The sequence below is a fragment of the Rhipicephalus sanguineus genome, chromosome 2 (genome assembly GCF_013339695.2).
Source record: "Rhipicephalus sanguineus isolate Rsan-2018 chromosome 2, BIME_Rsan_1.4, whole genome shotgun sequence".
NCBI classification, from domain to species: domain Eukaryota; kingdom Metazoa; phylum Arthropoda; class Arachnida; order Ixodida; family Ixodidae; genus Rhipicephalus; species Rhipicephalus sanguineus.
Window position 1 is genome coordinate 25,179,082 of NC_051177.1, and position 25,898 is coordinate 25,204,979.

Here is a 25,898-nt window from a genome sequence, read left to right on the forward strand (position 1 = left end):
TATGCTATCATACCCACAATCTGTCTATCTCTCGATCTATCTTTGGTCTAACTGTTCTTGCAAAATACAGAACACCCACATGAGCGTGAGCGAAATTATAATAGAGTCGACCCCCTTCTGAACCCTCTGCTCCTATTTTTTGTTTTTTTTTTGTTCTGAAACAACTTCACTGGGACCTGTGTCTCGGCGTGTGATGTCGAAACATGTCTGTCACATTTCGATTAAAAAGTTAAGACGTAGTGTCTGTAAGAAGGGAGGAGCTTTATGCTATCGTATTTTTTAAAATTAAAACTGTTGCAAAGTGAAAAGTTTTCAACTCCGTAATTCAACAGCGAAAAAGAATATCACAACACCGTGACCTGCATTTAGTAACACACCTAAAGCTGATAAAGTCAATGTATCGCAGATTGCTCTAGAATATATCACTGATATTTGAGTGAGTCTTTTGCAGAATCACTGTGAGCGTTCATTCAAATTCACGTAAGTTGTTCCATTCGTAAATCAAATTTGCCTACATTATATATATCAGCTGACGAGTGGAGATTGCAGAACTGCGATATCGCTTTTGCAGAGTTACGGATTCGTAAATCTAGTGCTTTTATTATTACTTACCGAAGTGGCAATAAAATTTTAATTTGAAGTCCTAAGGGAAAACTGTTACCGCGTTTTTTTATGTGTATGTGGTCTTAATCTCTCTCTCTTTCTAGCTTTATGTCTCCCCTTACGTACTCAACACTGCAGGGTAGCAAACTGAATATTTATCTTCTGGTCATTGTCCCCTAATTTTGCCTCTCATTTATCTCTCTTTCCTACAGTCATTTAATTTTAACTTCACGTTTAAAACGTAGAAGGTTTCATACAATTTCTTCCTGGTGCTGTCTCAAAAAATAATAATAAATAAAAACATTTTGAACAGGTGACATAGGAGTTGGCCCCAAACTAAGGATTCCTTTAAGATTTACCTTAAGATTTTAACGGCATACAGCACAAATATCGAAGTCACCAACCACTGCGAAAACCAGGGGTTCATACGAACAAACAATTGCTTAAGGACATGGTTTAGCCGCGAAGTAAAAACACATACAAAGGGAGGATCACTCGTCCTGTAGTTGTGTTCCTCCCTTCGTATGCGTTTTTACTTCGCGGCTAAATTATGTCCCTAAGGAAATATGAACTGGGCCAGCAGGCAGTCGTGTTAAGAGCAAATAATTATATGTAGTACATACCCTAACAGGATACCTAAATATATTGTATCACATGTACCGTGCCATATAATCACAGTAATGAAGTGACAACTCCCCATCTACGAGGTCTTCGCAACCACCCAAATGTTGTATGTCTTGCACCATTAAGTATAAAGAAACTTATGAATTATGTCGTAATGCACCGCAATGCTTAAAACATTGCATTCTCATGAATAATCAACAAGATGAAGTCTAAAAACATTTTTGTTCTGCAGGCATCCTCGGTTTCGTTTATTTACATGTGTCCGGGGGCGTCACAGCCCTTATCAGGAGAGAGAGAGAGAGATAGTAAAAAGGTAAATAAAGGGTAGGGAGCTTAACCACGACTAAGGCTAGTTGGTTACCCTGTTGGGGAACGAGAAAGCTAAGGAAAAGATTCAAAGAAAAGGACAAACTTCCGTGTTCATGTGGCCGTCGAAGTAACAGTTCTCAGTCAGATGGTCATTCAGCTCGGTAACCTTCAGAAACTGTAAGAGCGGTTTCAATGTATTTCGTAGCTGCAAATTGCCAGACGATGGTCCAAAAGTCTCGCTCAAGGGGAAAGGTTTTTTTTTTTTTTGCCGTTTAGCTGATTCAAAGCTGCGCGGTGTCCAAGTCTTCCTTTTTGAAATGACCGACAATAACGGACGATGTGTCTGATAGAGTCGTCGACACCGCAGTCATTGCACGCAGCCCTGTCGGCCATTTCAAGAAAAAACGAACATGCATTCGTGAATGTAACATTCGTGCGTAGGCGAAGCTAGATGTCGTAGTTGCAAAGACAGGTCGAGAGAACGCAACCGATGGAGTGAATTCTGATATGTGCCATTTCTGCAGTGTCTACGCCGAACGCTACCTTTGCTCATATATATAGGTGTAAGTGTTAGCTGAGAGAAAGAAAGAAATCGCAATTTTTAATGACATTCCCCGATATTTTAGCCTGGTTTATCGCCTGGCTTGCTACTCCAGGGGTCGGGTGATGACCATGATATATTCAGTGATCATAAATACACACAAATAATACGTGCAGGCCCAAACGTACATACATAGACAAAACAGTCATTCATAACGTTTCCTTAACGCGAGTAGTCCTCGAAAACACCAACAGCGCTTTTGTGTTGCGCATCGCACAAACGCTGCCGAGAAGGTGCCGCAGCTCCGAGGTCAAGCCGCGTCGCAAATACAGTGCTGCCTTCAGATTCCGTTCTTTTGCGTCGTAACGGGAACACTCACACAGGATGTGTTTTAAATCTTCCCGAGTGTTTGTTAGCTGTGTCAACTATTGATAAAGCTATAGAAACAAAGTTTTGCCAGGAAATCTTATATGGAAATACTCACGAAATCTGCGAGGTGTTTGATGCCGTTGGGGAATCGGGTGAGATTAGCTTGCAGCCTGCCCACTACGTCACGTTCCTTATTCATCCAGCAGTCGTCGATGTTCACGTACTCGTAGCCAACGTCCCGATATCCTTCGTACACGAGTGCGTCGGCCATCTCCTTGAACAGCCGTTCACTGCACACGCAGAAGACATCGTGTGGCGGTATGCGTCATTCACATGCAGCATATACAATTCCGGAACGAAGAAAATAAACTTCTGGTTTTATGCAATATAAAGCCTGTTACATACTGCAGAATATGAGAGTTAGTTGAGCAGCAAGGAGAAACCATTCGTTGTAAAAAAAAAAGGTGTACCCAGCGCGATAATTTCAGGTGCAACTCTCGAAAGAACATCTAAAAAATAATCTATTTTCGTGACATGCATTTACTGTATGCCATGGCACCCGGCAGCAATCTGTGGGCGATCGACCTAGTTTAGTCAACCGCAAAACGCGAGACAAACCTCTTACTTTTTTTTTTCGAAGAGAGTGAAATGCCGTCCGCGTGAATGTGCAGTTCACGAAATACTGTCCCTTCCTTTAAAAAAGGCACATACAAGTGGTGCAGTCAACGGAAGCTGAATGACTTTAAAAGAGTGCCTTAAATAAAATTTGTTCACGTATCAGCTGGTCAGCTCCATATATCGCGTCATACTGTAGAAAGATACGCTTTTGGCAACCATTTACGGCAAAAGGCGATAGGCGTATTTTTTGGTGTATTTGTCCAACTGAACCACCCAACGTCCATTTTGTGTCTCGCGAAAATTATAAGCATTTTTACCAGCCGTAGGTATTGCGTACTTAGGATCTGATTAGATAGTTACATTTCGACCACCATCAACGACGAGGTTGTTGCGCGGTGTCTAAGTGACGAGTCGACACCGCAAACACGTAGAATATACTTTTTGACGTGGTTGTAGTATACTGCGTTTAATTTTTTTCTAATAGTTGGAGTTTAACGTCCCAAAACCACGATATGATTATGAAAGACGCCGCAGTGGAGGGCTCCGGAAATTTTGACCACCTGGGGTTCTTTAACGGGCACCTAGATCTAAGCATACGGGCCTCTAGCATTTTGCCTTCACCAAAATGGGACCCCGCAGTCGGGATTCGATCCCGCGACCTTCGGGTCAGCAGTCAAGCACCATAACCACTACGGCACCACGGTTGGTTGTATACTGTGTTGAAGTTGTGGGATCGAAGGCGGCCGGACGCTTGCACTTCTTTAAAACAAAGGAAATAAAGAAAACCAGGAATACAAGCGAGTTGTTTGCAAACAAGCACTGACCTGATGCAGTTCTCTGGTTCCCGGCTGCAGTCAATGTTGCACTGGAAACGCTCCCAGGCCAGCCATCCCATGGGTGGTGTCCTGGCGAGACCATTCTCCAAGCAGCGAGCCGGCTGCGCCCCGAGGAGCAGGAGAAGCGCGGCGCGTAGCATCAGTCTCGGCCAGCTCGGTGTCTGCGTCGCGGTCGTGCCGGTGGCAGCAGCAGCCCCAGGTCGTCCTCCCATCGAAGCCCTCTGAGCGTGGTGGATGCGGGAAGGAGGGCGGGGTTGTCTGCGCGACGGAAAAGCAGCGTGCACGCGTTGGACTCGATGTCTTCGACGTTTGCCAGCCAAGAATCCGGACGCTTGCCGGCGGGCAAGGAAGAAATGGAAAGTTTCTCGCGTAGAGAGAGGAAAAGTGTGGAATGAATAAATGGCGAGAGAAAGTGCTGGCTGCTTACACGTGCACGCACCACAATGTCGTGGAAGGCTGTGGAGAGACTTGGAAGCCTCTTAGCGGGTCGAATACCGGTAACTGTTACGCCACCGGAGGGTCTTATGCGCTTAAGGATGGCGGAGCCGTTGGAGAGGAAGTGGAGGAAAATAAAGACGGAAAGAGAGGCGGTGGAGAGAGCCGCCAAAGCACGCGGGGGATCGGCGGGCGAGCGTAACAATTTTGCGCGACCGGCATCCGTCAGTGCAGCGTGGCGCCGGTAGAAAAAGATTGGCGGTTGCGAGGAGCCTATGTACCTATAGCCGGGCGCAATACGTAAGAAGCTGCGTCTTGACACTGGGGCGGGCCGGGCTCCGCCCGAGCGCTTTTACGGAAGCCGGCAGTATCAGACCTTGACGAGCGAGCTTCTTACGCAACCGTCGAGGAAGGAGAATAAGGAGCGACGGTGAAAGTATGGCGTGCCAGAGAACGTAGTACACAAAAATATATCCAAAGAAGCCACGTAATGTAGAAATCTCGCGGTTTGGCCGTTTTTCCTTCTTTAACGTTGATGTTAGCGACGCTTTTCCTTCGTTTTCCTATTTCTCGCGGTTTTCTTCCGTTTCCTTTATCGGCTGAAGTATCGTTTTTTATTTGACCCATTTTTACGGGAGACATGGTTTTGAGTTGCGCATTTATATGCTGAAACGACGTGTGTGATCGCATTTAGTTTGCAGAATGATCCTGAGCTGTCCGTAATGTTGCTTGATCGGCAGAGAGCCTTAGTATATCAACTTCAAAAGTTAACACTCCTCCCGCTATCTTTTCATGCTGACCTAGATGTACCCCACCTTGACAACGAGTGCGGCATTCTTTTCCAGAAAAGAACGAGCGCTCAACAAAATATTCGATAAAAAGATTGCACGAACATTGCTTTCAAGCAAACAAACAAATAAAAAAGGAATTAATTTCTTGGCAATGTATACTCCGGTTTGCTCACGTATTTTGGGGGGATAACAGCACCTAGTGGTACGCGGGTGTCGCTATTGAAAAAATGGTCCGTGGGCGTAGCCTAGGAGATTGCAGATTTAACACAATGAGGAGAATGACAAGAAAAGACGTAACATACAAGGACCACAATTTAAGCGACATTGGCGCAGAAGAATTACTTGAGTCGGGTGTACGGTTCTACGTGAAATGCTTAATTGCGTGTACAAAATGGCATTTGCTTGGCATCCATCTTCTGTAAGCTTTAAAGCATGAACTGCCGCAGTTGGCTTCAATATAGGCTATAGGTTATCTCTGATAGCATCTCGTCACGGTCTTAGACGTCGCGCATAGTTCGGAGTGTTTTAGCGTAATCTACAGATGCTTCACCGCTAGCGTCTTTTTCTCTCTTCAACTCCTCCTCCTCCTCCTCCTGCTCTGAAATCCTAAACGTTCATAGGTGAACATTTTTTTTTATTCTGAATCATCTTCTGCCCCAGAGGCATGCAATTAACTTCTCAAGGTATGTTATTTGCAGTGACGACGGTTGGAGCCCCAGTTCAAGTTCAACAATGAGCGTTGGAAATTACCTCTTTTTAGCGTAAAGCAACTTCATTAGATTGTGAATTTGCTTTTCGAGACCACTCAGAGTAGAGTAAGCACATTACATGCTTAATAATCAAATGAATAGACACCGCGTCTATTGTTCGTAGAGTACAATAGCTCAGAGCGTATGAAGCGTCGTTGTGCCTTTACGCACACGCGTTTATAAATAAGCCTCGAGACGCAAGTTACTGACGGGAAACTCGAGTGCGACGTAAACTAAAAAATCCAGCTGTTGCGTCCCCCATCTCCACGGCCTTAGTGTCTCTGTCACAGTGAAGTCTCTAAAAACCTAGACTGCCATAACGACGACTGACCTTGCATTTGCTTACTGGCTACCTCACTTGCAAAGTACCGCGTATATATAATCAAAGCATATATAGAATACGCTCTACGTTCTCCACACTAACGAACTAACTTATTGTCTCATTGTATTCGGGTTTGCTCCGTTGACCTTACATGTCATACGGGAAACCAGAGTGACAACAGTGGCTACGGCTTACAAGAAGACGTCAGAGAACACGTGAACAACACACTAGCCGCTTCGTCGCTATAGTTTCTTCTTTATTCTAGAAAGGATTTCCAAGCTGAAAAGAATTGCTAATCTATAAAGGATTTTGATGTATAGCTTATTCTGATGTAGTTACTCGTTTTATGTGGCTATGAAGAAACGAGAGACGCATTCCTGTCATGTCCACGTAACTAAGTTCACGTAACGGAGAGGTATCGTGATAGTTATGACATAATGTCGCATCACTGTCACTGCACAAATGACGAATAGGCTTTGCAAATGACATCTACAGTATATACAAAAGCGAGTTTTTCGACACAATTTTCGCTCAACACAGAATTCTGCGTCAGATTTAGACACCGTTTGTTGTAAATAAAGGGCAGACTTTTGCGTGTTTAATGATATCTCGGATCGAGTCCACTATTTGTTTGTCAAGCTTTAAGGACGATTTGTCGTTCGCTCACGCATCCAATGTTACGACATCCCCATCGATTATTGGCCATCGTCTGTTTTAGATTATCCCTGTCTACTTTGACGTGCTCGGTAATCTGACCTAAAAACTCTTTGTGGAAACCCGTGGAACATTTACTCTCTTACCGCACACAAAATAATGGTGACATCGGGCGTGTTTACGAAGAAAACAGAGCTGGGTATCATGTGGCTCCTCAAAGAGGTGATGCGCCTATCGCGTCAACCAGGTCACGCGCGTTTGTACCAGTGCAGACGTGGTCTGTCGCAGTGATTCAAAGAGCACTATACGATCACCTAGCCGAGAAGCTAGGCGTTTTTAGACACGTGGTGAGATAACAAAAAGAAAAGAGTGAAGACATATCGTTTCGTCGGGATGAGCACAGAAAGGTCACTGAGGTCTCTCGATATTAGTCTGCATCATTACACTTTTAATTTTCTGGACTTTCGGCAAATGAAGGGGCATGGCTCAAGTAGACTACGATAACTCTTTTTGTGGAGTAAAAAACAGAGCATAAATACGGTCCACCTCTCTGCCCTTTCCTAACCTTTTTTTTTCTTTAATATCTCCTTCCTTCCTCTGTTTCGAATAAAGAAAAGAAACCGCGAAGGGCACTTTTCGGGTTAAATGTTTTTGCCTAATGCGAAGCGCAGAATGAAAATCAAGGAATGGTCGATGCGGCGGCGTGCGCCAAGCTTTCGGCGTCACCGTCGTGATGTGGCTCTTGACCGTTGCACATCCATGACTGACTTAACGAGAAGGCGAGTAGCGCGGTTTTCCAATAAGTTTCCAACAAAACCTGTCAGGATTTAACAGCTTGAGCAGCGGAATATAGGACGCGTAGTATGCCGTATAATATAGGATAGCGCCTCGTACACCCCCCTCCCCCTCACGTGACCACCATCTTCAACTTTCGTGATATAGCGCAGTAATGCCTAGCACGCTTCATGGACCATAAGCATGACGCAGTTACAAGCGTATTCCGTTAGCCCCTTAATGCATAAATTCATTCGTTATTGTTGGGGCGCTCATGGAATTGAGACAGGTAATTACGAAAGCAAAGAAACTGAGGCAAAATTTTTGTGTCACTGCTATTTTAATTGAACTCGGAAGCTTGCACTCACGCACATGCAACGTTAGACACATAAGTAACAATGCAACACAGAAGTTAGCACTGAGTGACCGATACATTGTCGAGCAGTAGACGGCCCATGAGCCAAAGTATCGCCAAGGAGACGTTACAGTTAATCTGAGGAATCTCTTTTTCGACCGCTATACCCCACGAATTGAGGTAAAGTCATGCACTTCAGTTATGTCCGGCATATTAAATCTTTGACGTGACTGTACTATTTCTTGCATCTGTTTCAACATTTTATAGTAACGTACAGACTGCCAGCATTGGTAACATCTTCCCTGACACAAAAAACAAACAAACAAGAACTGCCAACCCAACTGCCTTTGAGGCATTCAAACTTTCTCTCCTCACCTCTGTCGCTGTCGGGGCCTTGCGCGTGGCCTGCTGGCAGCGCTGCGAGCTGTGTACGCCCGCACCGTGCAGGCTGCTGATCTTGCGACTCGTAGAGCGCTGACGGGGTCTCCCCGTGGCCGTTGCTTGCGGGTTCTATCGCTGATTGCATCTTCTTGGGTTGCGCGCACACTTGCGGCCACACGTGACCGCCAAACGATCGCCCTGCGATTCCTTGGCGCCCTTGCCCCTCTTAAATCGAGGCACTTACGTTTCTTTCTTTCTCTTTTTTCTGGCCCCCGCGATGTCGTTGGGCCGCAATTATCGGTGTTTCCCCGCAGCTGCTTAATTAGCCTGCAATGCAGGCTGCATATAGGGAACGCGAGCCGAGAATTCTAGGACGGTACGAAAGCCACTGCGGTGTGAACCGGAAGGCAGTAAAGGATTGTGGCCTTGACGCTTAGTGTACTGCTGGAAAGACGAACGCAGACACTCTCATCGTCACAGTAGCGTCTCTACTTTGCGGGTGTATGCGCTTGCTGGCCTACATGTGCGCGCGCGCGCGCGCGCGCGTGTGTGTGTGTGTGTGTGTGTGTGTGTGTGTGTGTGTGTGTGTGTGCGTGTGACAGCAAGAAAAAAAAACATTGCCACTTGTTTTTTTGTACTGTGTCTCCTTTACTGGCTCACGATGTCAAATTGTTACGAGATGTATCACACATTATACAGAGATTACATCAGAGATTATACGGTATCCACGCTGAAAATAAGTCGCGCATGCATTACCAGGAATAAAAATATAGTGTTCTTGAACAATTGTGAAACAATCTATGTAGTTATAATACGAAGGATTGAAAATGCTAAGCACAAGAACACCAAGTGGCTGTAATAATAAAAGACGATGAACTGGACCAACAATGTTTGCAGTACTCTGCCACTGTGCCCTACCATTTCGCTAGACTTATATTTCTCGTCGATGGCAGCTCATATGCTGTCTTTCCTTTCCCCATACATCGTAAATTATTGATGAGATGATGTCCAACACAAAATGTCACTCGTCCCAACGTCTCGACCAAGAGGCAGTGTCTTCCTCAGGACAGCAACAAGATGGGCGAATAGTGGTCCCGTTTTAGGAAAGTTGGCCATGAAGGTATTTCTTGTTTGCCCACTTCTCATCGCTTCGTCTTCTCCTGAAGTACTGTCTTGTTTGGGGCTTAAATCAGTGTCACTGTGAACGGAAACGCACACAACGAATGATTACGGGCACCAATTTATTTGCTAGCCCTCAAACTCGCGTAATATGAGCCCATAATAGCGCTAGGCACAAGCTGTATCGCCCGCCGTCAGCGGTCGGTGATAGTTGCCTTGAAAAGGATGACGTCCAGAGGTGGAACAGCGACGCTGAGCTTCTGGCTTGGGTAAAAAAGACCGATGAGTGTGTTGTTGTTGAGCACATCCTGTAGCACGTAGCCGCGAGGGTTGTGCAAGCCTAAGTCGGCGACGGTAATCTCAAAGGCAAGCGGACCTCCGCGAATGCTCGGGTTGTGCACCATCAGCACCATGGAACTGTCGCCACTGGGAAGTCGGGGCATAACCCATCGGGTCCACACGTCCAGGTTGTTTTTCTGCACGTATTAAACGAACACAGATGGAGCACAATGACATGCCAAAAATGAACAAAAGAGTCAAAACGAGCTGTCGGAGTTTACTGAACAAAACGAAATCCATCTCGCTGAAGCTGGTCATACTATGTCGGTATTGCGCTGCACACTTTACAATGTTGTAGTATCCGAATACTTCTTATAGATGGATGAACCAAACTGTAGGAACCCGTTTACGCTGTGTGTACTTCGTACGTATTTCTGGGTATTTTACTTCAACATTATCACTACCTAGTATGCGAGAATAGGTGGAGCTGAGAAAATATAGCTTTTTTGCCGCTCTTCAGTTCGTTTTATATTTATTTTATTTTTAAAGATCTCGTGCGGTCTCCCTGTTCAGCGTCGCAATACTTTAAGGACATCCAATTTTTTCTTTTACTTCGTAATACTTGAACCTTGCGAACTTCTGCGTAATTTCTGTGCACATATTTTCGTGGTCACCTGTGGAAGTTGGCTGGCCTTTGAGCGCAGTGGGTCCTGGTTAACGGCGATGACGTAGGGGCTGAGCAGTAGGGACCGTGCCGCGTTGTCTACGCTGCGCAAGTCAACCGACAGAATCGCCGGAGAGGGCGCCACCGCCCAGTATGCGATCTGAGAACGTTGAAGGGACTCGGACAAACCGTAGCTGCCCACAACTACCTGTAATGGAAAGTTTTACATGCATGCGTTAGTAAAGATGACTTGCACTGACGCACCTGACGGGGAATGAGAAACACATTTTATTGCAATAGCATTTGTATGAACACTCTCGACGGGATTTTGCCGTCGGCATCCGCGTCGGCATTGCCGTAATGTTCCGTATAAACTCCAAATCGAAAGCATCACCCCGCGCATCGTATCTTCTACCCGCGAGTAAAAGCTCGCGAGGCCTGCCGTCGATTGCTCCTCAAGCAGAGAGGAAACGTCCCGCCCATCCTTCGTCAGATGAAGAAGCATGAAGGGACGTCGGGGCCGAAAGGGGATGGGGGTGGGGGGGAAGGGGGGGGGGGCTGCGTCGCTTAAGCAGCAATTGCGAGCTTTGATCACAAGGGCGCCCGTATCTCGTATGCCCTTCTGCGGCTCGCTCTCACAAACGGCTCGTGTGCCTTCTGCGTGCTGCGTTTTCACCGCTTCGCGCTGAGACGACAGACTGCACGAAAAGCGCTTCTCTCCCTGGAGCGGCCGTATTCCCTTATACCTGAGCTTTGTAGAGTTACGCGAGATCGGATCCAAAAGAGTTAGCTGCTAGCCTTACTTTGTATAACACTACAATTCGTTGCTATCACATTCATTGCTTCGCCTTTTCGGCGAAACTGTGTGCGTTTCTTTTTTCGCAGTACTACCGATAACAAAAACAGAGCCAGCAAATGTTAGATGACTTTGCCTGTTTGCGGAGGAGCAAAAAAAAACGCCAGGCCTGCGCTGAAATCGCAGCACAGTCACAGCGAAAGCTGGAAGAGCGCCGTTTCTAGAACCCGTTGTAAGTTCTCTTGGGGCTACAATAGAAGTACACTAGAATGGTACCCACTACGCCATAAATCAGAATTTTTGTGAAGTTGGGAAGCACCTACTGAGACATTATTCGTCATTCTGCGGAGAAGCGAGGCACCAGCTACACGTCTGTAAGGCATTATGTGCACTTTGCTGACGCGACGACTGATGACGATGAAGAATTATGGCTCAGCCCTTTGTAATGGGTTGGAAGCAGGGGCGTAGCCAAGGGGGAAGGGGGGGGAGGGCTGGGGGGGTTCAACCCCCCCCCCCCCCGAAATTTTTCAGTTTTGCTTGCGTATATAGGCACGCACACATACAAACGCACGCACGAACATACAAAAAGTACGGTTGAACCCCCCCCCCCCCCCCGAAAGAAATTTCTGGCTACGCCCTGGTTGGAAGCTTTAAACGGCCCACCAGTTATGCAATTTGCATTGGATGATGCCCGGTCGCTATTTCCCTCTCCCGTCATGCTGTATAACATACGTTGACGTGGGAGAGAGACGGGGGGGGGGGGGGGGCGAAGACCTTTACTGAGACCCCGAGAAAATGGATCATGCGCTTATGGGCTTCCTTGGCAACCAATACAAGTGCACTTGCGAGGAACCCACTACGCTATAAATCATTGTAATTTTACTGAGACCCCGAGGAAATGGATCATGCGCTTATGGGCTTCCTTGGCAACCAATACAAGTGCACTTGCGAGGAACCCACTACGCTCTAAATCATTGTAATTTTACTGAGACCCCGAGGAAATGGATCGTGCGCTTATGGGCTTCTTTGGCAACCAGTACAAGTGCACTTGCGAGGAACCCACTACGCTATAAATCATTGTAGTTTTTGAGAAGTAGGGCAGCAGGCACTGTGCCATTTTTCGTCATTCTACGGAGAGCCGTGGTACCTGCTAAACACATGTAAGGCATTATGCGCACTTTGTTGATGCTGTGCCTGATGACGACGAAGAATTATGACAGAGCCCTTTGTAATGGGTTGGAAGCATTCAACAACCTACTCGTTGCGCAATTCGCATTGTATGACGCCTGGTTACAGAATTCGCGTTGTGCGACGCTTGGTGCTTATTTTACTCTTCTACCACGCTATATTGCATATGCTAATGTGGTTCCTTCTCGACATGAAGCCTGTATAGGACCTTTTTGCAAAGCAGTTTCAAGCACCGGCATGGCTCAGAGGTTGAATACTGGGCTCCCACGCAGAGGGCCCAGGTTCGAACCTCGTTCCATCCTGGAATTTTTTTCTTATTTAGTTTTTTTTTCTTATTTCGAGCGATACTGGTTACGGACACCGGCGGCGGCGGCGGCGGCGGACAACTACGGCGCCAAAAACGGCCGGTGAAATGATCTCATAACAGCTTTCGCTGTAAAAGAATATAGTCACAGAGCAGCGCATACATACGAATGGTGACGGGTTGCTACTATCGGAACTGTTCAGCGTAGTCGTTGCGTAGGGATACAGATTCTGTTTGAGGTGTTCGCGTTAACAAACTTGCTGGCAATGCAATGCACTTGCTGCAGTGTCAGAGTGTAACGGCCGCCGGGTTGATCTTTCGGTATTTTGATACCAAGTGGGTTGTATCTGTGTTTGAAGTGTAGTTGTAAAAATGACTCGAGGCAACACTTGCTCTACACGAAAAAAAAAAATACAGGACGAATGAGATCGTAACTGTTTGAGTTCTGATGGAAAATATAATGTGTAAAGCCAGACAAGGACGAGAAGACAACACGGACAAGCGCAAACTTTCAAGTGTGTTCGTGTCGACTTGTCGTCCTTATCTGGTTTTGCGCATATTATTCTTCTTCAGCATCTGAAGCAACTAGGTAAAAAACACGTTTTATTGAACTGTTTCTGTAATCTATAACATTTTAATCGGCAGAGAACGTGTGACATCCACTTAAGATATAGCTACATGGAAATGTAAAATTGGGCTATACTTGCGACAACTTATCCTGACAGTGGAGCGAAAGCTACGGAGGCGGGGCTTCCGCACATTCGTGTTGCTCCGCAAGTAGGAAGCTTGCGGCTGATTTAATGCCCACTCGTATCCTTAACGCGTTTAGAAAATTATATACACGAAAAATGTGAATGAGAGAAACATTTCGATTGGTCAGCGTACATTTTATTAACATATTACGAGTATATTTTTCTTGGAATACTAAACAGCGCGTTTGCGGCCGGGCACTGACCCCCTACGATGTGAACGCCATGTTTACTTTGGAAAATGGGCGGGCTGAAAAGGTGATGCTGTCTAAGAAATGGAAATAAAAGGAAGGCATGCTTGCAAATTGAACAATAACTGTATTTTACGTACGACTTCCCGCAGCTGTTTGAGTCTCATAATAAATAAGGCAGCATTTATTTCAGCAAGGCCAATGAAAAAATTATCAGTAAACTTAAGTACTATTTTTTGATGCGGTAGCAGGCATGCGCTTAGGTTCTGTAGCTTTCACAGTGTTGTCAAAAAATGTCGCCGAGTATTGACCGCTTTAAAAAGTTATAGCGAATGAGTTTATCAGTGATACTCAGTGATCCAATCTTCTGCGAATCTTCTTACGGTGAAATCTGCATACTGTATACCAACGTGCATCTTCGTAGCTCACACAACGTAGTTTTCATAATTTAGAGCTTTCGGTCATGTGACCTCCGAAGTATGTGTACAGGCGCCAATACTCTCAGAAGACTTCGTAATGTACATAAACTGCGAAGGACATGTTTTCTGCAACAGCTCAGTGGTTAGCGCGCACGGCTCTAAATTAAAGATTCTCGTTGCTCTCTCTCACTCTCACCAGCTATATAGGCATGAGCTGCACTCAGCATAGGTATGCGCAACTCATGCCTAGCCGATGAAGGTGATCGTGTTCGCCATGGGCAACCAGCGTTCAACCTTTGCATGACAACAGCATGCACCGCCGCATAACACACAGACTAGCTGTCGGAAAAAGCCAAATTCAGCAGTATTTTCACTATACATGCATGCCACGCGAAGTGTGTGATACGACTACAATTCGCTTTCGTTTTGCTGTGCCTAGGTTTTCGGCAAGAGCGCCAGCGTACACCGTTGACATCACCGCTTGAACGGTAAGAACCCCCTAGCTTTTTTCTTCCTTATCTAGTACGTCTTTGCTAGCTGTCTTGCGACACCTCTCAAGGCTGCTTATGTACGGACTACTTGCAACCACCCAGTTCTACGTACGTGGTTTCTGAATCTACGTACATAGGGCGGTATAGGCACTTGTTCGAACCGTTATGATAGACAAGGTCTCTGTACTTTTAAAAAGGTAAAACAACAGGCAAGTTTGTAAGTATTTATGTTTTCTTCTTTTCAGTTGGCCCCTGTGCATTCCACAGACGCGCTTCTCGTGCGACGTGCATTGAAAGCGCTCTTCTAGTGAAATATTGAGTGACTAATCTTTATTGCACATTCTGGATTTCCAAAGAAGCTACGCTGTTTAAGGCTTTAACCCAACACAGCCTGATGAAAGCCTTTTCGGACATTTCGGAACCTTCTCGTTAATTATTGTAACCAGCGTCTATCGCATACCTTTCCAGTTCCTTTTGTTCCACTACAGCTCTGTACAGGTGTAACAGAGGGCACTAACGATTGGTTACGGAGAGAACTTCGGCCTTTGGAAACGCTGTGTTATAGAGCGCAGCAGTAATCTCGCTTAAATAGCACTCGAAATTTCATAGCGTTCGCTGTGATTGCCTCAAAAATACTTATATTATCCACGGTCTGCTAAAAGCTTATTATCGTCGCCGAAAAGGAGAAAAATCCTGGAAGGTAAAGCTGAATGTTTGTTAAAATTACAACGTTGTCGTAGTTTCCAGGCCAGAAAAAGAAAGTTCCTAAAGTAAGTGAGAAAACCCTTATTTGAACCGGTCGCCCAGATTTAGTGATAATAATTTGTGGGGTTTTATGTCCAAAAACCCCGATAAGATTATGAGAGACGCTATAGTGGAGTGCTCCGGAAATTTCGACCACCTGGGGTTCTTTTACGTGCACCTAAACCTAAGCACATGGGCCTCTGTAGCATTTTGCCTGCATGGAAATGCGGCCGCCGAGGCCGGGATTCGTTGCCGCGACCATGGGGACAGCAGCCGAGCACCATAACCACTAGACTAACGCGGCGGGTACCACGGTTCATGGCTTAGCTATCGTCATGCACATATACCATTAAAGCAGCCCCTACTTACACAAATAGTCGCAAAACGTTGCATGTATGCGATGACGTATGAGAGAAGTTGAGAAATGATCCGTTATTACAGTGACCGATGATTGCGCGGAATTTTACCGTGCCGTAGTCAGTCCAGGCGCCCGGACCTGTGACATTCATCAGAAGGTCGTGATGCTTGGCTTCATACTGCACCACTTCGTATATCTGGCTCCAGTTGTACGTCACGGCGGCGTAGTTCCGCCAGATGTTGCAGGTCTTGGCTATCTTCTCGTAGTCAGGCTGCAACGAATAATAATACCATAATACCTGTTGGGTTTTACGCCCGAAAACCACGATAAGGTTGTAAGAGACGACTACGGAAATTTCGACCACCCGGTGTTCTTTAACGTGCAGCTAAATCTATAAGTACAGGGGCCCCCAGCATTTAGCATCCATCGAAATTTAGCCGCGGCCGCCAGCAAATTCTATTCACAACTTACTATGTCACGTTTCATGCACGTTCTCCATGTTTACGTAAAGGTATTACGCAGTTTCCAATATATAGATCGCGTTTTTTTGTCATTGTTGTTTTTCATGGGAAGTTGCGGTTAGTGCATCTTATACAACGATGCTACTGATATATATATATATATATATATATATATATATATATATATATATATATATATATATATATATATATATATATATATATATATATATATATATATATCAGTAGCATCGTTGTATAAGATGCACTAACCGCAGCTTCCCATGCAAATATATATATACGATGGGTCCGGTGGGATGGATGATTGAAGATGAACAGAAGCGTTAACGTACGAGATGTGGTTTTAATAAAACGACATGTCGTACGTGAAGCCTTCTCTTCAATCATTCATACATATACATATACATATTTGTGTGTTTGTGTGTGTGTGTGTGTGTGTGTGTGTGCGTGCGTGCGTGCGTGCGTGTGTGTGTGTGTGTGTGTGTGTGTGTGTGTGTGTGTGTGTGTGTGTGTGTGTGTGTGTGTGTGTGTGTGTGTGTGTGTGTGTGTGTGTGTGTGTGTGTGTGTGTGTGACGTACTATTGCGCTCAGTATGAGCTGCATCACGCGAGCTCGTTCAGTGGCGCCGATCATGGCATATTTTTGAGTTATCGGTAGAGAGTTTGGCTGCTCGTGCGAGCGCGCATCTCCTCACTTGCTTGCTTTCACCCTCGAAGTTGTCATTTTCGAAGCTGATATCACCGCAGGGCAAAACGAGGGCAAGGATGAAGGCAAGTGGAGGCGATGCGCGCTCCCAGGGACAACCAAACTCTCTCCCGATAACTCGAAAATATGCCATAATCGGCGCCACTGTACAACGTTGCAGTGCGCTCGGCCACGCGCTCGCGTGATGTAGCTCATACTGAGCGCGATAGTACGAAGGAAGCGACGGCAGGCAAACGGCCGACGAGAAAAAGTGCGCGTGAGATGGAATAAAACTATGGCGCATGAGCCAAATCACGTCTACCACATTGGTTGGTTGGTAACAACTTTATTGATGGTCCGGCAGAGCTTTCGCCGACTGGGCTTTAGTTCTCCCACGTGGGGACGTCGAGGCCTTGCCTCACCGCCGCCTCGCGGGCCTGCTGGACAGCCCAACCACATCTGTCGTCATATATACGTCGTCGTCATATATATATATATATATATATACATACACATATATATATATATATATATATATATATATATATATATATATATATATATATATATAAACGAAGGAGTGTCGTGTGAGATGAGTTATTCAGACACCAACTGCGTGGAGCCACAGCGATTTTTCTGTCGAATTGAACGGCTGAACTTTTTTGACAGTACTTTGGAGGACGACGCTTTTGATTGATTCGAGTGAGGCACAATAAATTTTGGTTTGCGGCGCTTGAGAGAAGTTCTGGCTGAAGTTTATTTCTGCTAGAATTTCTGGCTCGGAAAAATATCGTGTGCAGAAATTTTGTGTCTTGAAATAGGTAAGTAACGCGTTTCACGTTAAGTATTCAAGCATGTATCCTTTCGCTAGGACGACCGATTTAAAACAGGTGCGTCTTAGGCCACTTGTATGTCAGTATAATTCTCTCAATATTTTTCAATATTTTGCTCAGCACTTATAAATAAAAATTTTCCGAGGGTTGTAGGTTCAGTCCCTACATGTGGCAAGTTTGATTTTTCATCCATATTAATTCCTTTCTATTTATGCCATAACTACTACAATACAGTTAAAGTATACAATTATTATCCACAATGCCTTCCTTAGTTCCATTGTTTGTTGGTTTCCGTTGATTGTGTCTAGCAAAAGGAACGAGCCCTCGACCCCCTTTCGTTCATATTTTTCTTCAAAACACGAAATGTAGTGCGTGCGACTTCCAAGATGGTACAACTTATAATTCAGAAAATACATCACTCATAAGTATGCATAGAAAGAGAATGTAATCACCATTACCTTTGAAAATCAACACAGGACCCATAAGCTTCATATCGCGTGCAGAGGATGCGTATTAGAGAAGATAGTGCATTCAATTGGGAGCACATCAGTTATACATAAGCGACGTGGTGCCAATTTAATGCGGTATCTTCCCTGACACACGACCACTGCACGCGATTTGTAGCTTATGGATTCGTGAATTAAGCATAGATAAGCTTTGAGCTGCTGCAACGTGTCCGACAGGGATTACGAGTGCTTCTTTTCGCTGACACCTACCGTGATGCCGGACTGCGCCTGGTACATGGGCCATTCGCATGAGTAGAGCATTGGCCGGCCTGTGGCATTCAGGGCTCGTCCGAATTGTGAATACACTAAAAAAATAAACAAAGTGAGTAAGTATTTCGTTAACATTATTTTATTTAGGGCGTACTTCAGAAAAGAGAGAGAAAGAAAAGTTTAATGACGTATACAAATGGCGGATAGGTTGTCCTCGGAAATATATTATTCAAGTCAAATGTTATGTGCTGAGAGAAGGAGAAAGCGAGTGAGAAACAGGTATAACAAGGAGAGGCCGAGGGTCTAGCCAAGGAAAATCCCCGCATCTCCACTCATGTGGATCATGTCGAGCGGCGAAGCACTGGGTACCGTACCGGTATGTCACCGTACGTCACTCGCGCGTTGCCACTGCGAATGTAAAATGCGTGACATAAAGTATATATATATATATATATATATATATATATATATATATATATATATATATATATATATATATATATATATATATATATATATATATATATATATATATATATATATGCACAAATGTATTTATTTGGTTCCTCTTTAATGCTTTTCTATGTTAATCTTCTTGTTATAATTCGTATATCGTCTTGAGTTCTGGATTCCGTTTTCCCTTCATTATTACTGTATTGTGGCCTGTGAAAGGGAGAGCCAATGGTTCTTAGAGTGAGTGGATCAATCTAAAGTTGGCAAAGACATGGTCTATGCATGTCCCTCGGGTGGTTGTTGGTTGTTTCCAGTCATATGAAATGCGTCGTAGAGCGTATCGAGACATCATACACTGCATAATCCAGTCGCTGTCCATAATGTCTACGTTGAAATCGCCGACTATTGTATAATGGGTTCGTGCTTGTACTTTGTTTCGTAATCGTAATCGAAACATATACACATATGTTTCCCCTTTGAGGACGAAACGCCGCGGACTTCTAAAGTTGTCTCCTACCCAAGCTTTTACGAAAGCATTTCTTCAAGGTTTCTCGTTGAAGACAAACTGTCAGGCACGACACCTTCCACATCCCACTGTGCACATCCTTTAGAATTGTGACTGCCAGATTTGCTGATTTCGGGAATATAGTGCATTTATTTTTATTCAATTTCATTTTTATTAAGATATTTCAGGAGTGTTTTGTGTGCTGCATATGACTTTCATCTAGGGGTGTGCGAATATTCGAAAATTTCGAATATTCGTGGAATATTACATTCGAAATATTCGTATTCGATTCGAAAATCGCGTATTCGAATAGTTTCGAATATTCGATAACTTCGAATAATCGAAAATTTCGAATATGCGATTTGATTATCATGCATAAAATAACTCGTCTTCCACATTTCTGCTGCGTTCGTATAGCTAAAAACGTTGCCGAGAGGAGCGATAAATATCGTAAGTACACGGAGGCACGATATCTGCCTGCGACGAGCGCCCCAATATGTATGATTTATTGCTGGTGCATCTCCCACGTGCAGCGCTGTTGGTGATCATGTAACCGTACATTTTCAATATTATGCGGCCGTAACGTGCCGCACTACCACTCGTTCACTATGCGGGACCACTTCTGAAGAAAGACAGTGACCCACGGGACTGGTGGCGGACTGTAGGCACCTTCAGATACCCAAGTCTGTCAAAGCTTTGCCCCATGTAACTCCCTATACCAGTCACTTCTGTTCCAAGCGAGCGTGCCTTTTCAATGGCAGGGGGGGGGGGGTTGTCTCTGTTACAAGGGAGCGCCTGCTGCCTGATCATGTGGAGCAACTCATATTTCTTCATGATAACATATAGTCATTACTTTCATTGTGCCTTGATATTTGCTTGTGTTGTGATGTGCATTGTGCTAGCCTGGACATTGTGTTCTGGAGTGTATGCTGTGTTGCCAGTCAGTCTGTTAATGTTTTTTTTTTTTTTTCAAATAGCTACATGTTAAATAAAATATTGTTACTGTGGAGGCATTTTTCCTTTGATATTCGATATTCGATTCGATATTCGAAGGTGGATATTCGTATTCGATTCGTATTCGAAAAATTTGATATTCGCACACCCCTACTTTCATCTGATACTTTATAATCGTAATCGTAATCGCAACGTACACACATATGTTTCGACTATAGCAACGGTTTTCTATATACCGTGACAGCGGACGGTGAGTGTCGACGACAAAGCTAGGTCCCAAGGTGCTTCGCCCCTAAAATTTGGGTTTTCTGTGGAAGAAAGTAAGTCTAAAAAGAGATAGGAAGGAGTCTTTGTGCATGCATAAGTCACCAAGTTCTAGACAGATGCGCTTTCGCCGCAGGCAGGCACATCTGGTGTGGTTAAGGATGAGGCGAGTGGCATGAAATTGGCTTGAGTGCGGAACAGTATCGATCTAAAGCTGACACGACTCAACAGTGGCTTCCATGATCTCTACGTTTACACTTACGCTCATCCATCTTCTTGGGGTCCATGTTGCAACCGTCCACGTTGACAAAGTCGACGCCCCAGTCTGCGAACGTCTTGGCATCACGCTCGAAGTTATTGAGGCTTCCCGGATAACCATTGCACGTCTTCGCCGCAATTCCCGCGTTTATGCCAAATTTGAGGCCTCTGGAATGTACCTGGGTGAAAAAGAAATCTGCGTAACCAACACTGCATGCGGAGCGAAATGGTCAATGTGAAAGGAATAGGAGGGGCTTCAATAGAAAACCCAGCTGCTTCATAGAAATATGTCATCTCTCTCTCTTTCATTCTTCTTGCGTTTTAAAACTTACTGAACCATAATACACCATCTCATTTCCATTGATTTGATCATCAAGTTCGTCGATCAAGTTTGTCGATCAAGTTCGTCGATCAAGGTCAAGAGAGAGAAAAGAGAGAGAAATAGATGAAAAGGAAAAGCAGGGAGGTTAACCTGGCGCGAGTGACCGGTTTGCTACCCTGCAAGATCAAGTTTGTCGAATGTTTAACGCAGCTTAAGGGCCGGCAAAGTTCCCAGTCACTCGTTCATGCAGCATAAGCGCCAATCAAAAGTGCAGCTTTATTTTTCATATCAGTTTAAAAATAATAAACGCTTTGGTTCAACTTAGGTGGTTTATCCACAATTTCCGCAGCATTACCAATCCGCTCAAGTTGCAGCACTTGTGAGCTGAATGAGTATATATTCGTGCTATATCGAACCGGTGATCTTTTAAAAGCTCTGTTTACACCAAAATAAAGCATTCATCGCTTTTAACAGATACTGTACTACGTATACCGATCGCCGCTTCACGGCGCAAAAAACAAAAACAAAAGCAACGACGCACGGAAAGTTGGACATGTTATTTCTTTTTCTCGATTCCATTCGCGCACAACGCGGTACCGATGTCATGAAATATGATAGCAATGCGAGACAAGCTCCTATAGGCTTTTTTTTTCACTTTTCTTTCAGATCAAATATCAGAATATCAGACGGCTAAATTTCTGTAATATCATCAAATTTGATATGTTAATAAAAACTGAACGATGCAGTTGCAAATATTAAGTTGTAATGTATGGTTTCTAGGATGAAGAGCGAAAAATTTGTCGATGAAGAACTACACTGTCGAAAGGGTCACGGAACTGACCGGAAAGAATCTCTATAGTTGAAACTGAGTTTGATAGGCACGGCCCTCATCGACGCCCTGGTCGACAGCCGCGCATGCGCAGTAGTGCGCCTCTTATGAAAACGCGCGAACCAAAAAAGCAAAACGTAAAAAAAGTAAAAAAAGGTATAATTTGATCTAGACACCATAATACCGATAATACGTGGAGAAGTGAACTAAACAATATGATATGTAGGCTGTCCACACCTTATGCCATCTTTGCACTTGGTTCCAAATCAGTGTCAAAACGAAACACTTGCGGGGGCCTACACATAACATATTGATTAGTACACGGCGTAATATGGTGTCTAGGTCAAATAGTACCATTTTCTTCTTTTTTCTTTTATATTTCGCTTTTGGTTTGGATGTTTTCATAAGAGGAACACTAGTTCTTGTTCATGCGCGGTTATCGTCCAGGCGATTCTTCGTGCCTATCAAACTCAGTTGCAAGTAGAGCGCCTTTCCTGTCAGTCCTGTGTCCCTTTCGTCGGTGTAGTTTTTCATCCAGAAATTTTTCGCTATTAATCCTAGAAACCACACCAACCAGCCCAACAGTTTACACTTCTGCGGTAATGTATGAATCATGTTTTGCTCAATTGTTCCTCTGTTTCCCCCAGTGAGGCAGTGTTCGAGTTTATCTTACGTAGTCCACGACAGTCTTCATTCCTCTCGGAAAGCGGCGGGAATCGGCCACTAGATTCCCTTGGGCATCTCTTGATTTGGCACTCCAGCAGTCGTCCATAATGAGGTACTCGTAGCCGGCCTGGCGGTAGCCGTCCAGCAGCATACGGTCGGCCATGTCTGAGATAAGAGTCTCGCTGAAAGGCAGCAACAAACTTACGCAGGTGCCCATGAGAGGCCACGTCAAGCCCTCCCTAAGCATACCAAGTGTGGGCAGCCGCGCACACTTTGAATGCCGGTTTGCTTCATTCTTTTTTTTTTACTTTGCTGATTGTTCAAATGATTGATTTTTGTCCAGATTATTCAGATGAATAACGCAGGTGCGCAATAAAAAGCTAAACCACTTAAGGTTAGCTATAGCTCAAGTTAGTTCAGTGATGTCTGGCTAGATACAACGTGCTCCTGCTCTGTCGGTTGCATCGGTAATAGCCTAATCAAGCTTAATCAAACAAAACAATATATGCGATCCTTACGTCATGTGGGAATTTGCAAGAGAGAGAGAGAAAGGTTGAGAGGCAAGAAGGTTAACCAGAAGAAAATTTTCCGGTTTGCTACTCTGCACTGGGGAAGGTGTAAGGGGGGACAGAAGAGGTAAAAAAGTAAAAAAAAAGAGAAAGGGTTAAAAGAAGAATTATGGCGAGGCTGCCATAATTTTTCTTGTATAATGGTGACTTTTATTACTGCTTTTATTGCGTCCATAACGGCGCTACATACATAACAACGTCTTATTTCGCATGGTGCGCACGAGCAAAGGTCCTGCGCTCGCTCGTGCACTTCGGTGAAGTACAACAATTAATTGCAAGACGATTAATGACCACCGATAAAGACTATAAATGTGTGTTCGTACCTCTCGTCAGGATGATCACCGATCGAAACAACGAGTTCGTACCTTTGTTCAAAATTATGTGTCACCGCTTTGTCGTGTGCTCAACAGCTTCGCTGGTCGCCCACCTTCACAAAATGAAATGGCTCACAATATTTGCCGTTATTTGGTGCTGTGTTACCGAGTACAGTGTAAACTACTTCTTATTCACTCGTATATTTGCCCACAGCGCCACAAGCGTTGCAAATAATAAAGAACACAAAGTGAGTGAACAAAAAGTGCTGTGAGCACTAATAATAATACCCGTTGCCCCACGTGAAGAAAGTCTCATATCGATCCCTATATAGTGTCCCGCCTCGAAGTTCTCTAAAGTGTATCAAAATTTTTAAAAAAGTAAGGAAGCAGTGTTTCAGGCTTGATGCAAACAAAGTTGCAAAGAGACTGGAATACACGTGGCTCCTCATAACTTTGCGTAATGTCAGTTATGAATAATGGCGATTTTTTGAACTGTGAGCGTATATACGCAGAGTGACATCATTTTGTTTCGAAGTCAAAAATGCGATCACAATTATGGGAAGCGAAGGCGAACAATTGTCTGACGAAGCAGCGGAGCTGGAGGCGTCGCCCTCCTCCTTTCCCTCATCCTCACTTCCCTTTCCCACCCTACTACACTGTATACATGGCTATGCTTGCTCTCTATTTTCAATATCTTTCTTGTGTCTCTTTATCCCTATCTCTTTCTTTCTCTGTCTACTCCTTTCTCTGTATTTCTTCCCTTTCTTTCTCTCTTTTTCTTTCTCTCTTGCTTTCTCTCTCTCTCGCTCTCTCTACTCGTTCTCTCGCCCATCAGAGTTACCGCATCCCACGCCGGACAAACCGGCGCACGTGTTCTGGTTGCGAAGAAGAAGATGAAGAAGAGGACGAAGAGAGCGCGTCCCGGTTCATGGCGATGGTAGTTTCCAGGCCACGCCACGCGGCATAACGAATAGCTTAACAGCTGCGCCGTAAAATATAGTGGCGGGGCAATGCACACTTGACGAAATAAGCATATAAGAGAATTATACGTTGCATTATAAACAGCGTAACGCGAGCTAGTTTAGAACGAAGTAACGTCAGCTTTTTACCGCTGTTAGTTCATCTTCAAGCTAACAAACCTTTATTACTCAGCCTAGATAAAGAAGAGCTTTAAGTAACAACGTCTAAAGACACCGAACCACTACTTGGTGCAAATGCTGCTGCTGCGAGAAGTCACGCCAGCCTCCTCCGCAGCGTTTCACTCTATATATGAAACGGAGTATACAGTGGGAATTGTGGTGCGCATCTTACCTTATGCACTCGTCGTAATGCAGTACCGGATCGGTGTTGCAGCCAAATCTTTGCCAGGTTCGCCATCCCATCGGAGGAAGTAGAGCGAGACCGTTGTCAAGGCAGTTCCCTGATGCCAGAAACGTGCTCAAAGCGAGCAAAATCCTCAGCACCAGGTACATAGCAACTAACAAAGCACTCCTCTCAGAGAGATTTCGACAACACCTCAAACACGTTCAATGCGCAGCTAAAGACAAATCAGTTCAAATCAGATCCGAGACTCTACAGTAATCACGCGGCACATTGATATTTAACCGGTTCGCAGCAGAATTCGGTGCTTTAAACCGTCACTGTTTCCGGCGGCAAAATACTAAGCGAGCCTCTGGCGATAGCGGCGGGATTGCTTTATCGACTGTCGGAATTTGATCCTGCGTGCTTAGCGAAAAAAAAAAAAAGAAAAGAAAGAAAACTAGGCGCCACATGTATGCCCATTGTCTCGTGCAACCTCATATAGATCCGTACTCTATCGGGAGCCGTTGTTCGCTTGTCGCTATCTGCTGATCGGCAAGCAGATTAGCAGATAGGGAGCTTGTAATCAAAACGAGGAAAGAAAAGTGGGTGCAGGCGCATAGCTTCAAAGCAATATTGGAAAGCGTCAGAAGCATAGCTGATGATGAGGCTTAAATTAACCACCCAACATAAGGATGCGATTAAAAAGGAATGTTCAATTTTTTGTGTTGGTCTTGCTGGGAACGAGCATAATCTCGCGCATCTCTCTTTCTCTCTCAAACTATCAGAATCAGTGCTATTCGCCTTTTGCGAGTAAAACTGGGGTTGACTCAGCGTCTGATACTTGTTTGAATGGCAGCCTTAAAAAAACGAACCTTATAAACACATGAGATGAGCTATCACATCATTGCAGCCGCCAGCAAAACCAGAGAAGAGACAAAGCGATTCACTGAGCTCTTCATATGAACTGAATCAAACTTCTCACGGTGCCCTTATTCAAGGCCTAAGTATAGCCGCCGCTTTGTATGTTGTTTGTTTATTAGTTAATAATAATTGTTGGGGTTTGACGTCCCAAAACCACGATATGA

The 25,898-nt window shown here is 44.7% G+C and overlaps 2 protein-coding genes across 2 annotated transcripts in view; both read right to left on the reverse strand.

The window, feature by feature from the left end:
- The window catches only part of LOC119382562 (alpha-N-acetylgalactosaminidase), a 44,079-nt gene extending 39,938 nt beyond the window's left edge, over positions 1-4,141 (reverse strand). Inside the window, exons 1-2 of the mRNA XM_037650314.2 lie at positions 3,889-4,141; positions 2,562-2,736 (exon numbers count right to left, since the gene is read on the reverse strand). Coding sequence (XP_037506242.1) covers positions 2,562-2,736; positions 3,889-4,112 — 399 coding nt within the window. The 5' untranslated portion in view covers positions 4,113-4,141. The remainder of the gene's footprint in view (positions 1-2,561; positions 2,737-3,888) is intronic.
- Positions 4,142-9,646: 5,505 nt separating this feature from the next.
- Positions 9,647-25,165, reverse strand: LOC119382563 (alpha-galactosidase A). Its single transcript, XM_037650315.2, has 7 exons — positions 24,823-25,165; positions 22,636-22,810; positions 20,816-20,990; positions 18,378-18,472; positions 15,773-15,934; positions 10,434-10,631; positions 9,647-9,956 (listed from the first exon to the last, which is right to left on the reverse strand). The coding sequence occupies exons 1-7, from the start codon at positions 24,981-24,983 to the stop codon at positions 9,675-9,677; spliced, it is 1,248 nt and encodes a 415-aa protein (XP_037506243.1). The 5' UTR covers positions 24,984-25,165; the 3' UTR covers positions 9,647-9,674.
- Positions 25,166-25,898: the final 733 nt, after the last annotated feature.

Excerpts from the sequence above, each read along its gene's own strand:
- LOC119382563 (XM_037650315.2), bottom strand. The coding sequence starts at position 24,983 with ATGTACCTGGTGCTGAGGATTTTGCTCGCTTTGAGCACGTTTCTGGCA. Across the intron at positions 18,473-20,815 it reads CCCCAAGAAGATGGATGAGC|TGTATTCACAATTCGGACGA; the intron begins GTAAGTGTAAAC and ends TTATTTTTTTAG. Across the intron at positions 15,935-18,377 it reads AGGCGCAGTCCGGCATCACG|CCTGACTACGAGAAGATAGC; the intron begins GTAGGTGTCAGC and ends TATTCGTTGCAG.